Genomic DNA, 13,707 nt, shown 5'->3' on the forward strand with positions numbered 1-13,707 from the left:
CTGTTCCAAGGAGAAAATGTTCTACTCCACACAAGGCAGAGATGAGGCAAGCCAACCAGTTCCCTAGTTTAGGGCAATTTTTTTTCCCACTCTATGAAATGATAACTGCTCTATTGTTTGGCTCAGGTAGCTGGGAGAATATAATCTCTGACTCCCTGGGTGGGACTATTCCTTTATAGATTAGATAAGAACAATTGATGCGCTTTTAAATGCTGAGAAAACTAATCAGAGCTAAAAGGAGATGTTTGTAGGCCACAGCCCAAGAAATATACTACAAGGAAAGCCCCGACTGAACTTTTCTTCCACCCAAATTTCTCTGCTTTCCAGTTTCTCTTTCTCCCTCTCCTCCCGTCATTCTCTACTCTCTTATCTCCACAGTCTTCTCTTTGTCCTCTCCTCATCCCTCAACTCTATCCCTAATGATTTAATTTGGCACAAACTATATCCTAGCTGGCCAAAACGTGGACCTGAATTTTATTAAAAATATATTCTTTATAAAGTAGATAAGAGTCACATCTCTGGATTTAATTTAGAAAATAGATAAGGTGAACATGTTGTGTTCTCTAGTTGTTTCTTTTCTTTTTTTTTTTTTTTCTTATAAAAAATACTTCTTTTTGAAAAATCAAGACTTCAGTCTTAAGTCACACCCTTAGCCTCAGTCCAGTTCAGAGTGCTCAGGTTGGGTTCTGGTTCCAGGCTCCGTCCATGCTGAGGTATGGGGATGGGGGAGAGGAGGGGTGGCAGAAAACCATTCACCCAGGGGTGTGCAGTTCCTTTGGCCCGGGAGTCCACTGTCTCCCGGCCTCGGTGCTGGGCCTGGAGTCACACTCCCGCTTCAGCTGTTCTTTTGGAAGCAGGGCCAGGTCCAATTGGTCTTCAGCATCCATATGTTGCTTTCAACTTCTCTGAGCCTTTCGTTCCAATCCCTATTCTTCTGTGAGGGACAGGCCCTTCGTGGGAAGAAAGGGCCCCCCTGGGAGCCGGACATGCTCTACAGTCAGCTCCAGACGCCCTTTGGTTGACTTTCGACAAGCAGAGCCCAGTGGTGGAATCTGTCGTGGCCACTCCACACCCTGCCAGCTAGGAAACGTGCTGTCTTGACCATCTTCCTAAGAAAGTCACCCGGGAAACACAATCCAAAGTAAAGACGGCTTTTTTGGAAATTGCAAACTATTCATCCAGTGGTTGGTTGATTCTTTTGGGGGTAAAAAGGCAGGGGGGGGGGGCTGGGGCTCTGGCCTCACAGAACTTCCTCTCATTAAACCAGAGTAATTCACTGCTCTCTGCGGGCTCTTTCTGTTAGTGAATTCACCTACTTTTCCCCACTAATGCTAACACTCCTAGTTAGTGGTGCCCGTGGACGGCCGACCCTGGCAGGGAGGTGCCTGTTCCTGCAGGACAGAGGTTTCTTTGCAAAGCCAGCTTTACAGGTATGACCCAGAGTCGCTTTGGCCAGCCCGTTGTCCCCACTGCCCAACACACACTTTTCTTTTTGCTGCTGTTTTCTGTGGTCCTGGGTTTCTAAGTCTTGGCAAGAGGACAGTCATTCCTTTGTGCTCGGCTGTTACAATGAGGTAACCAAAGAAAGGGTCTTGGTCTGAGGCTGTCAGCTGTTACTAATCACTACTCCCCAGCTCATCGTGGGTCCCGCTCGCCTCTCCCTCTTGCTCTGCTTAGCACACATAAAGAAGATGAATTACTCTCTGGTTCCTCTTCAGAAAAGCATATTGTGCCGCACATTCCAATACTGTGAGCGAAGGATGGGCTAATGTGAAGGGTAAATGGGTATCTAAATCACCTCCCAGTGGGTCTCGAGTCGGCAGCTGTGGGCCTCTGAGAAGAGAATTTCAGGGTTGCCCCTTTTGAGAGTTTCTGGCGACCTTGCTTGAGACTGAGAGGAAGTCCCTGCGGTGGGCTCCCTGGCCAAATGACAAGACCATCACAGGGCTGTGTGCAACGGGAAGCAAAACCTCAGACTCAGAAGCCACCACTGCTGGATGGCCTGGACAGGCAGTCTCCTCTCCAAAGGTTAAAGCCAAAGGGCATTAGACACTCTTGGACATGAGAGGTAGCAGTGATGGAAGTTGGGCCTCAGTTTCCCCTCAGTGCTTCCTTATGTGGGAGTTCATTCTCAAAGGACAGCTGTAGCCAGAGAAAAGGAATTGTCTGCTTAGCCCTACCAGACCGAGGGTAAAAGTGATTTATTTGACTTTTTCTGCCACTAATAATATTGTCTGCTCCACTGATTTTTTTTTTCCATTTATACAATCTTTCAAAAAGGAGAATGTTTCTCTTTTTGCTTTTCTGCACTTCATTTTCCTAGGGAACACTGGAGCTCGAAGAAAAAGACTTTGTTGACAAGTTTTAAGGGTCAAATTTTAAAAACCCATTTGCCTGACAAATCATACGCCGTCACAAGTGGCAAGTTCGAGACAGACTTTCCCTTGTCATTTTCGTGGCGTTCAATCTTATAAAGCTGAGTGGTGTTCTAGGTAAATGAAATGGCAAGTTCTATGATATTATGAACATATGTCAGAAAAACTTGGGCCCTCGTGAATACCCACGTGAAAATACTTGTGATTTCATTGTGAATGCTACAAGATCTTTCTCAGCTCTTTGTGAAGATGATGTAATTCTTCACTAGGAAACACTACTAAAAGTAAATTGCCTTCTTTTCTCAAAATTCCATGAAGTAAAACTTTTCTAAAGCTTTCCCCCTTGTTTCCCCCGTAAGATTTCTGTCCAGATGAATTGACCAGGTACCAGTGCTAAGCACCTTCATTTTCTTGGCCTTCCCCAGTGAGATGAAATGAGTTCTTGGGTCTCGTGGGCAGCCCAAGGTAACAGGAAGTGAAAATGATGAGAAGGGAAGACCACAGCTCATAGCTTCTTTTTAAAGCCTGGGCTATTATCAGAATGGGGGTATATACCAGTGTTGCAAACCTGCACCTAAATAATAAAAACATTTTGCACTGTGACCTGGTACATATATGCATATGCTCAGAGGGCTGAAAAAAATGTTTTAATAAAATAGTACTTTATCAAATGTGACACACACTGGTATTTTCTACTATAACCTTTTCATTAATGAATAAAAATACTAGTCATGATTCACTAAACTGATTTCATGATATGCACAGTAAGCACTTATGTAGCCCTAACTCCTCTGTGCCATTCCCTTCTTTCCTTTTTACTTTTTTGTTTATTCACTCATTCTTCTGAAGATATGGACAGATGGAATATTAGCAATTACTTCCATAGGTTCATTTGAAAGAGTGAAATAGGTTAGCAGAGGATGTCAGAAATATGTTATCAATATGTTAGAAAATTTAAGAGTGGGAGAGGGAAGACAAAGGGCCTGTTGGGCGGGGGTCTGGGTGTTGTGGAGTAGAGGTCTGCCAGCATCCTGACCCTCCTGGCCAGCCTGGGGACACCTTGCAGTAACGACCTCCCAGGTCCAGGAATGAAGTTCCAGATGAGGCCATGTGTACTTGGTCTCTTTTTCCCCACAAGGTCTATCTCTCATTGTTCCAGATAGAATGAACCTCATTATTTTAGATTCATTGAGGGAAGATCAATCAAAATTGAAGAATCTAAATTTCAGAGTATTTTAGCAAAAGCAGCTTTAGTTCTTATCATCTGTAGAGTAGCCCAATCTAAGTATTTAAAAAAAAAAATAAGTGTGCGTGGCCTCTACCCAGCACAACAACTGTTTCATCAACAGATAACTAGAGGCGCTTCCTGGGTGCCAGCGCTGTTCTAATGCTTCCTTGGTTTTGTTCTCTGAGGTACAGCAATGAAGAAAACAGATGGTTCTGCTCTCCTGGCACTAAGTTCTAGGAGAGGAAAACATAGGCTTATTGTGAATGTCATTATCTGGGGCCTCCTTTGTACAGTGTTTAGTTATGTTTAATCTTGCCACCTAGGTATGATTAGCTTCTTTCTAGATGATAAACAGAGGCTGAGAGAGGTAAAATCATACTTGGTGAGCAGCATGGTTATTATTTATCTGCTTAATTAGTAATAATAGCTAAGATTTGCCAAAAGCTTACCATGGTCCAAGCACCATACAGAAGCCCCTTTTTAATGCCTATGAGGGAGCTTTTATCAATCCCATAGTACAGATGAGAACTGAGGCTTAGAGAGGCCATACCGTACCAAAGCCAAAAGTGGAATCCTGGTATTCTAATTACACAGCCTACACTCTTAATCCCTGAGCTATTTTAAAAAATTAATTAAGGGGCTAGGGATGTGGCTCAAGCGGTAGCGCACTCACCTGGCATTCGTGCGGCCTGGGTTCGATCCTCAGCACCACATACAAACAGAGATGTTGTGTCCGCCAAGAACTAAAAAATAAATATTAAAAATTCTCTCTCTCTCTCTCTCTCACTCTCTCCTCTCTCACTCTCTCTTTTAAAAAAAAATTAATTAAGTTAAAGGAATGTGCTTCTAAAAATTCTCAAAATCCCAAAAAGTGAAACTTTTCTAAAACTTTCCCCCTTGTTACAGTGTTTATACGATTTCTGTCCATATGTGATTTCTGTCCAGGTACCAGAGATCAGCATCTTCATTTTCTTAGCCTGAGATTGGCCTTAAGTCCTTAGAATATTGTCTTTTAAATAAATTCTGAGAGTTGTGGCTCAGTGGCAGAGTGCTTACCTAACATGTGTGAGACACTGGGTTCTATTCTCAGTACCACATATAAATAAATAAAATAAAGGTCTATTGACAAATAAAAAATATATTTTAAAAATAAATACATTAATTAAGTTCTGAGGCTGTTACCTGCTCAGGAACTGTAATTCAAAGTTGTAGTACAGTGATTCTGTACAGTTATTCTTTACCAACAATAAGGAATCTCACTTTTAAGTATTCACCTTTGGTTCTGGAACCCATGGAATCACAGAACTTTTTAGTTTCTTAGTGGTTATTCTACAAAGAGGTTGAAGAAAATATTGTAGTTCAGAAAAACTATATATATTATCAAAAAAAAAACGAAAAACAAGAAAGTAATTTGCTTGTGGTGTCTCCTTGCTTGTCCTTAAGAAGTAAAGTTCTCACTCTCTTGCCTTTCCTCTGGGAGTTTTCTGGCCCCTGGCTCCTTCCCCTTTCTGGGGTGACCATGTGCCCAAAATCCAGCAGGAGGAAGCTGCATAGGACTTAGGGACCTATTTGTAAATCTGTCATTATAAAGTATATTGCAGATTTAGAGTTTCATTTTCCTATTTTAAAAAAATCACCTTGTATTCACATGAATACGGTACATGTTAGAGCTCATCCGGGTTGTAAGTGTGCCCATCTTGAAATTCTAGGAGGGCTGAGAACAGGCGGCTTTCATTAGATGATGTTTGAGAACTGCATTGTGGAGAAGGAGTACATCTAAAATAAAATAAAAACTGAAGCAGAACAATCTTCTTGCATCAGCAGTTGCCATTATCCCTTTCTGTTCTTTCTGGGCCTGATCCAGGGGCCTTGGAAGAACAATGGAATGTCATAAGGATCAGTGGAAAGACAATTCAAAACAGAAGTCTGCCGCTTTAGATTCCACGTTTCCAAACCAGAGACAGGAATTGGTGCTGACGGTGGTGGGGTTGGGATAGAAGGAGGCAGACTGAAACAGGTTAATTTATGAGACATAAATATTTCAACAGATGAGAGAATGAAATCCATGCAAATGGCAGAACCTTAGTAACTTGGAATTATTTACATTACCCTTTAATGTTTGGCTGAATACATATTTCACTTATCCAAGAAGTCATATCAAATATTATACCAAAAGGAATCTAATTTACAATACAGATTTACAGAGCTCCACATACATATTCATTCCCCTCCCCTCAAAAAAGGAAAACAAAATCCCATGGATTCAGTGCATATTTGTTGTGCTAAACTGATCACCCAAAGACTGTCTTCAAAGACAAAAACATAATTGCATCATCGTTTCAAAGAATTCTCTTTCTTTTCTGTATCTTCCAACTGACTGCTGCCTAAACTATTTAAGTCTTTGAAGCAAAGTTTTGATCTTGTACATTCTAGAAAGCCTGTTCAGTCTCCTTTCAAGGTTTAACTCATTGGTGAACATATCATAGGTTTGCAGAATTGGTTCCTTGCTTGATGACTGGTTATCGATGGGCAGATTTCCAAAAAAGGAAAATAAGACTCAAGTGCTCACAGCCAGCAAGAATCCATGGCCCTCCACCCTCTATTACAACATGCATGTTCTGGAATGGTGAAGAGTTTGTGCTAATATTTCAGCTCTCTAGCTAGTCCTTCTGGTGGCCAGCATTCCTCAGCTCAGCCTTCAGATATGTTTAGGGAATGCAGAAGAACTGGACAGAGGCTTTCCACAATGACAACCCTCCATAGAATTTTCCTCAAGCCAAGTGGCTCATCTCAACATTGAATGCAATGTCGGAAGGCTAAGAGAGTCAACATGGATAACAAAGCAAGTACAATACGGTGGCTCCTTGCTTGTCCTTAAGAAGTAAAGTGGTAAAGATACTCTTGGATGTTGGGTTTGGATCCTGCCACTGTTGTTTATTAACTGTGCAGCACTGGGAAGTTTACTTAGCTTCTATCACCTCTTGTTTCTTCACCTGTAAAATGATAACAACAACATCTGCATTATAGAATTGTCATTGAATCGAATAAACATGTACCATCACACACAAAACTTGGTGAGTCAGTGGACCAGCAAGTATACAAAAATATACAATGTGTTTGTATGTTTTATGTATTTTGAATTAACTTTTGGTTAACACAAAACATGCAAACACATTGTCGTGACTGCAAGAGCCATCATGGTACTTGTAGCAATCATACAAGATAGAATTTCTTGGGTCTCACGAAGGTCTTGATTCCAATGGCAGGTTGTTTTCATAATAAAGATGCCATGATGTCTTGAAGGGGGCTAAGCCCAGACCCAATGCAAAAAAACAAAAAAAAAAAGAGAGAGAGAGAGAGACAAGTCAAGATCCCTATCTTTACTGCTCTCTCTGGAATGTGTTTCTTAAATACACACTTAGATAAATGCATGAATGCATGGTTGTTGTAACACACTCCCACAAATACCCCATACCCAAGTGGTTTCCTGTCTCCCCATCGCCCCAGTACCCTTTTCTCCCATATATTTTAAAGTAAGTGACAAGGCTCAATGCAAACTTTCTCCTTTGCAAACATTTAGGGCATTCTTTCGCAAATTCCCTTTTCTACAAAGTGATTTAGTACTTTAACCTTGCCTCCAGACCCTCTGACATGTGCTTAGTTTCTGGCACTAAGCTTAGTCTCTCGTATTTCACAAGGTTGGGGGAAAGGGAGTTCAGGTGAGGGAAAGGAAGCTCACTTGGGGTTTCCTCTTCCAGAGTTCTTTCTCCACTTTCCTGGTTCCCCAGTATTAAGGCCCTTGCATCCCTGCTGATGATGCATGGCCCTGTTCCTGATGCTCTTTTTAGTTTTACAAGCTGGAGCACCCCAGGAGCAAAGGTGTGCAAGTATCCTGTATGGGACTCAGCCCCCTTTAGGACAAAGACCTTCATGGAGATTCCCACCCCTGCTCTTCCTTAGCTAAAACAATAGCCACTGTGGTCTTATTCTCTTTCAGAAAGAAAGGGCCAACATGCAGAAGTAGGTGAGGCCTCTCAATTTACTCTTGGTTCTCCTTCTGTGCTCATGGCTAAGAGAATGCTTTGTGCTGGTTGTCTTCAGCTTTTTCAGGATAGAAAATATGGAGAAAATACTTCAGTATTGGTTTTTATTTTTCAAAAAATGTAAAACCTACACATTTTATTTCCTAGAGTTGATAGCCCAACAGCTGTGGATACTGGGATAACTTTCCCTGTCTGTCTCCCCAGGGAGTTGGGGGGAGATGGAACCTCTTTGTCTGCCACTTTGTTCTCCAGTGCCCTCTTGGTCATTTAGCATTGTCTCTGAGAGCTATAGGTCAAAACTAGTGACAGGAGCGTCAGAGAAGAGCTGGCATGAGAAGGGAGCAGTGCCACAGGATGGGAGGAGGGAAAGAAAGCATCTCAGAGGAAGGAAACTGTGGCCCGGTACCTCCTAGCAGAGATATCCGGCCTGTTGTGCTTCCACCACTCCTGGTCAGGAGGAAAAGAGCCAGAAGAATTGCAGGCTTCAGTGGTGACTGGTTCAGGCAATCATGGGAAGGATAAATCATCACAAGCACAGAAAGTCAAGATCTTTTCAAAGGATTCGGATCTGAGAATGGAAGTGGTGGGAGGGGACACCTCAGCTGAGAACAGATTAGCCCATTTATCATGTGGTTCATTTCTGAAGTGGTGCCATCTCAATAACTAGACACTTAGCCCTGGGTTTCAAGAAAGTGGGCAAGGACAAAGGAGGTTATGTTCATGCACTAAAGCCAAGTTGGCCTCCTCATTTGTGGGAGCTGCAGTTGGTTTTCTCAGGAGCAGAACATTCAGTAAATTTAGTTACATAAACTCTGAGTTCAAGTTTCTACTCCATTAAACTTGATTCTAAAACCTTAGTCTTAGACTTAATTTTTTTTTTTTAAAAATCTGCTATATAGGTTGTTGTTAAAAATAAGAACATACCAGATACTAAGTATATGCTTATTATGAAGATTACAGATTATATGACTTGAATACAAATGGAATTGTAAATTGAAAGTCATGGCTTCATTTTTTTAACCTTTATATCTTTAGTATCATTTTTTGACAAACCCAACCAGTTACCTGGCCATCATGGATATTTTTTGTTTGTTTTTGTTTGTTTGTTTGTTTGTTTTAATGCTTCACATTGTTCTAAGTATGTTTATGGGAACATGGTCACTACCTAAATATTGAACCAACATTAGAATCTGATATCTATCATTTAAATGCATTTAAAATAATCTTTTAATACATTATAGAAACATAAATAGTAAAGAAAATAGTCTTTTTTAAAAAAAATTGAAACCTACACATTTTATTTCCTAGAGTCTGATGAATTCTAATTGGAATAGGATACAATAGGATTTTAGTGTTACAGAGGAATTGGGGAGGATAAAGAAAGAAGAAAAGTAAGGAAGCAGCAAATGATATGGAAGACGATTTAGTCTTTTGAGAGTTTGGTGTCCTTTCCAACTATTTTGCAGCCCAAGAAGCACTGATTTGTGTCCTACTAGCTAGTGCCACCTGGCCACCTTCAAAGTCATGCCTCTTTTTTAGCAAGATGAAAATTTCTCTCAAGTTGACTCTGAAGATGTCTTGAAAATGAGGGGAAGGGGTATTTTAACTCACAATGATGTATCCTAGACCTTCTGGGGCAAGGAGAGGAAAACAGGGCAGGAATGTGAAGAACGGCACCAAAATAATTTTTTTTTTTAAATTTGATGAGATGAGATAAACCAGCAGAGAACTAGGGTGAGAACTTTGACTTTAGGACAAGTGTTTACCTAAAATGCAAATTGAAAATAGATCTATAGGTGATGGGAATAATAACTTCAGCGTTACATAAAATACACCATATAAAATATATATTCCCCAAAACATTAATAAAATAGTCACTCTTTGGAAAGAATCTAATGGCAGTTAGTCACTGTAAATCACCGCATACTTGAAATTGAAGTCAATTTAGATTATCCTACTGGAAATTTTTATATTATTATTTCTGTATACATACACACACAGTACTCACAACTCCTCCTGTAGGCTCCTCAACCAGTAGTAACCAGGGGAAGAAATGACTTGTACTTTCAAACCATCAGAGCAGGTTTTATTTGGCCAAGTGGAATCAACTCTTGGGGCAGAAAATGGGTGATCACATGTTCACTGATACTCAGCCACCCTACGGCTTTTCCCTTCCCTTTTTGTGATCCTCTGATTCAATGTGGAGCCAAGTTCTCCTACCACATACTGCCGGGTGGGACGAATGAAGGGGAGTACAGAAGGAAATGCGGTTTCCATTGTCTTCCACTGCAGAACTCCTTCATCTGACTCCTGAAATTCTCCTTCTGTTTGCCTTCCCCAGGAATGGCGGCCCTAGATAGTAAGGCATCAGGGAAGATGGGCATGCGAGCTGTAGTCTATTACATGACGACCACCATCATTGCTGTGGTGATTGGCATAATCATTGTCATCATCATCCACCCTGGGAAGGGCACAAAGGAAAACATGCACAGAGAAGGCAAAATTGTACAAGTGACCGCTGCAGATGCCTTCCTGGATCTAATCAGGTACGTCCTTGCAGGCCCATCCTTTGGGGTATATGCTGACCACTAGCCTCCCTTATTTGGGGAAGAGAATCAAACCCTGAACCAGCCTTACTGAACCAGCCTTGCCAGGCTTGGAACAAAGCTCATGTCTTCTTTTTTTAACAGAAACTGAACTAAGAATCTATTTTCTGAGCTCATATAAAAGATGTAAGATGAATAGGGAGAAGGGATAGATTTTGAGAGCCCTGCTTTTAGGATTCAGAATCTTATCACTAAGTTCTCTCCACTGTGCAGTTCACCTTGGAATATTAGTAATTTACTTTCCAGAAGTCTTATTCTTTCAGGCTGGTTTTTTAGAACTATTGATCTGCTTCATTGTTCATTATACATTACAATATAGTTCCAGAAGGGACTTTAGAGATTGTCTGGTCAATGCCTCCCCAAGTTTTTCCTCTTGTACTATTTATGAAGAAAGAATTTGGCAGATCAATAATAAAACATTAAAGGGTAGCTGACTACAAGCAAGTCTTAGCTAATACTCAAAGCAGACTTGGTAATAGTTCACCTTTCACAGAAAGGTAAAGCAAGCCAGAGGTTGATCCTAGTGCATTCCTGCTTTCTCTCATGTGCACCTGCCCTGTGATCAGTCAGGTCCTAGCAAGAAGCATACACTATACTCAAAAGGAACACTGAAGAGGGTTTGCAAAGTACAAGCAGGGTTAAGGGAACCTCCAAGGGATGCTGGGCACCAGAGGACTGATAGTAGGAAGCCGTTTTGTTGCCATCCTGGCTATGAATAGACAAAGGAAGGGAGCTGTTACTGGAACCCAGAAAAAGCTGTAGCCCTGGGATGGAGGCCTCGGACTGAAGCTCTAGCTTATTTGAAGGAAAGGAGCTGCCACCAAACCCATCAAAGAGAGAGCTGGGAGAATCTATACATGGGCCACTTTCTTTCTCTACCCTGTGACCTACCAGTGATTCCACTAGACACACCCAGTGGGCAACCAGAAGGCAAAAGAATCATTATGCCATGGCCCAGTGGCACAGAGAAGAATGGAGAATGGGTCTGCAAGGGCAGGTGGATGACTTCCCAGCAGAGGCCTCTGCATCCCCCATCTGCTTGGCATTCCCCCACCAAGTAGCCTCATCCAAACTGTGTTCCCCAAACCTAACCTCCTCTTCCCTTCTTCACAACTCACCTGCGCAGTGGCTAGGTTCTGTCCTAGATACACACTCTGAAGGACTCCCTTTGATCATCTGAAGGAAGCTCTCCCAAGGGATTGATTTTGTATGTCATCTCAAGGAGCAGGTCTATGGCAGCTAGAGTCCAAAGAGATTTGGGGAATGAGGGTCTCCTAAGCAGCACCCCCCAATCTCCACTGTGGGTAACTTGGCACCATCTATATGTGAGCCCTGCCAGCCCTTGAGGCCCATTCTGGAAAGCCCTTTTCAGGGAGTTAATCATAATGATCAGAAATTAACAAGCCACCCTATCATATTATTTCAAACCAAGTTGGCACCCAATAACTATGTTTTTATTTAGTTCATAAAGTTAGTTAAAGCTTTTCACTGTGTTTCCATGAACTTGACCTCAGGTAGTTTGGATCAGAGGTATTTCATCACACTCTCTTTTCCTGTAATTTCTACCCTGATTTGAAGAGTTGGCTCTTGCAATCCCCCATATGGTTGGTCCATCAGAGTACTGTGAATTCCTGGCCCCTTTTGCCTTAGTGACAAGTGTATGAATATCCAGCCTCCACCTAGACACTTGGCTTGAGCCTTTATCCTGGCATCTCCTCTACACAAACTTCTATCAAGGTTTATAGAAGCAAATACAAGGAGCATAGATATGAAGGAAAAGGAAACAAGTTTATAACCCAATGTAGGGCTGTGATACATACAACTTCTGGAACCTTTTTTTTTTTTAAGTTGTCAATGGACCTTTATTTTATTTTATTTATTTATTTATATGTGGTGCTGAGGCTTGAACCCAGTGCCTCACACATGCTAGGCAAGCGCTCTACCACTGAGCTACATCCTCAGCCCCAAGTTTTGGAATCTTGAGCCCATCTAACTGCCTGGGTCATGTTTCCTGCCAATGAGGGTCTCATCCAATCTCCTCTTTAACAGATGAGTTAGCTAGGACACAAATGGGTGCCATGCCTTGTCCAATGTCACACTGGGTAGCCAGAATGTTGCCCCTCCCTGACAGTGAACTCAAACAACTGCTCTGACAGTCTCTGAGAAAGTGACAAACCCTGCCACATAAGCCTCAAGTTCGGATTTTGTGCACCACCTTCCATTGACCACCAAAGAGCCTTCAGGGATTTGTTGCCAATGTTCCATCCCCCAATAGCCTTTGAGGGGATTTTTTGGAGAACAAAATTTCACAGTCCAACCATGAACTTTGGATTCAGAGCTAGAAACATGGAACAATAACCCAAATAACCACTACTAAATAATACCTCAGTCAGCTATGCTGCTAATGATTAAAGGTTTTCCATTCTCATTTTGATTCTTCCTTGGAGCAGGGTTTTGATGGCATAGTGGCTGAACAAAGAACCCCAATAGCTGACAGTCAAGGTGAATTTGGGACTTCCTGAAAAATATGAATTACATGGGCCACTCTTAGGGATAACCATATGCTTCATTTCAAGTCATAAAATTCACCAAAATTTCTCTTTCTTCATTTGCTGCATGGTTCAGTGAAATGTCTACCTTCAACACAATGAAACTATTTAAGGAGCAAACTTACTATGGGAAATTTTTCAACTGCTTGCTATTTTCTTTGCAGGAATATGTTCCCTCCAAATCTGGTGGAAGCCTGCTTTAAACAGGTAAATACTCTATAGCCACTAATTCACCCTTGAAATTCCTCTTTGGCATACCATACCAAGTGGGACCCTCTATTCCCCAAACCCCATTTCTCCATAGTAAGAAAATTTCTCTTGCCAACCAGATGGAAAGCACCAGTGTTTTCTAGAAAATCTGGGGCAAGAAATGGTTCTTACCTTGCATTTGAAGTCTTGCCATTTACCGAGCACTGTGTGTCTACACACAGATAGCACATTGAGTCCTTATTATTGTTAAGAGGGCTAAGCAAGTGGCTCCTTTCCTTTCCCTGTCCCGCATCTCCCATATGTGAAAGTCCATGAAGCAAGCAAACTCCAATATAAACTGCATTAATAACTTGCTTTAAAGATTAAAGAGACTACTCTAGTTTCTGGGTTTGATTTTAAAAATCATTGGACTACTTATCACTACTAAAGGCCTTAGGGATTCTAAAACAGAACCATATCAGAAAGGACTGGTATCATTTTTTGAATGTCTGCTGTATGCCAAGTACTAATGTTATATTTAGCCCTCACGAAAATATGGTGAGCATCTCTGTCTTCCTTTTACTGAAGAGGCCACTCATTTATAACAACGGAGAGGGGGGGAAGGGTTGTATAACATTCACCAGTTCCCACAGGTAATAAATGGCAGAATTCAGATCCATTGTGATCACCACAATTATCTTATCTTCCTAATATTCT

General features: G+C 41.6%; 1 protein-coding gene across 3 annotated transcripts in view; it reads left to right on the forward strand.

Annotated features, from left to right (window-relative positions):
- Positions 1-13,707, forward strand: part of Slc1a3 (solute carrier family 1 member 3) — a 77,489-nt gene that overhangs the window by 49,697 nt on the left and 14,085 nt on the right. For all 3 annotated transcript variants that reach the window (XM_078017529.1, XM_040273066.2, XM_078017537.1), the window contains 2 exons: positions 9,988-10,192; positions 12,966-13,008. In XM_078017529.1, coding sequence (XP_077873655.1) covers positions 9,988-10,192; positions 12,966-13,008 — 248 coding nt within the window. The remainder of the gene's footprint in view (positions 1-9,987; positions 10,193-12,965; positions 13,009-13,707) is intronic.

Source organism: Ictidomys tridecemlineatus, chromosome 1 (assembly GCF_052094955.1).
Source record: "Ictidomys tridecemlineatus isolate mIctTri1 chromosome 1, mIctTri1.hap1, whole genome shotgun sequence".
NCBI lineage: Eukaryota > Metazoa > Chordata > Mammalia > Rodentia > Sciuridae > Ictidomys > Ictidomys tridecemlineatus.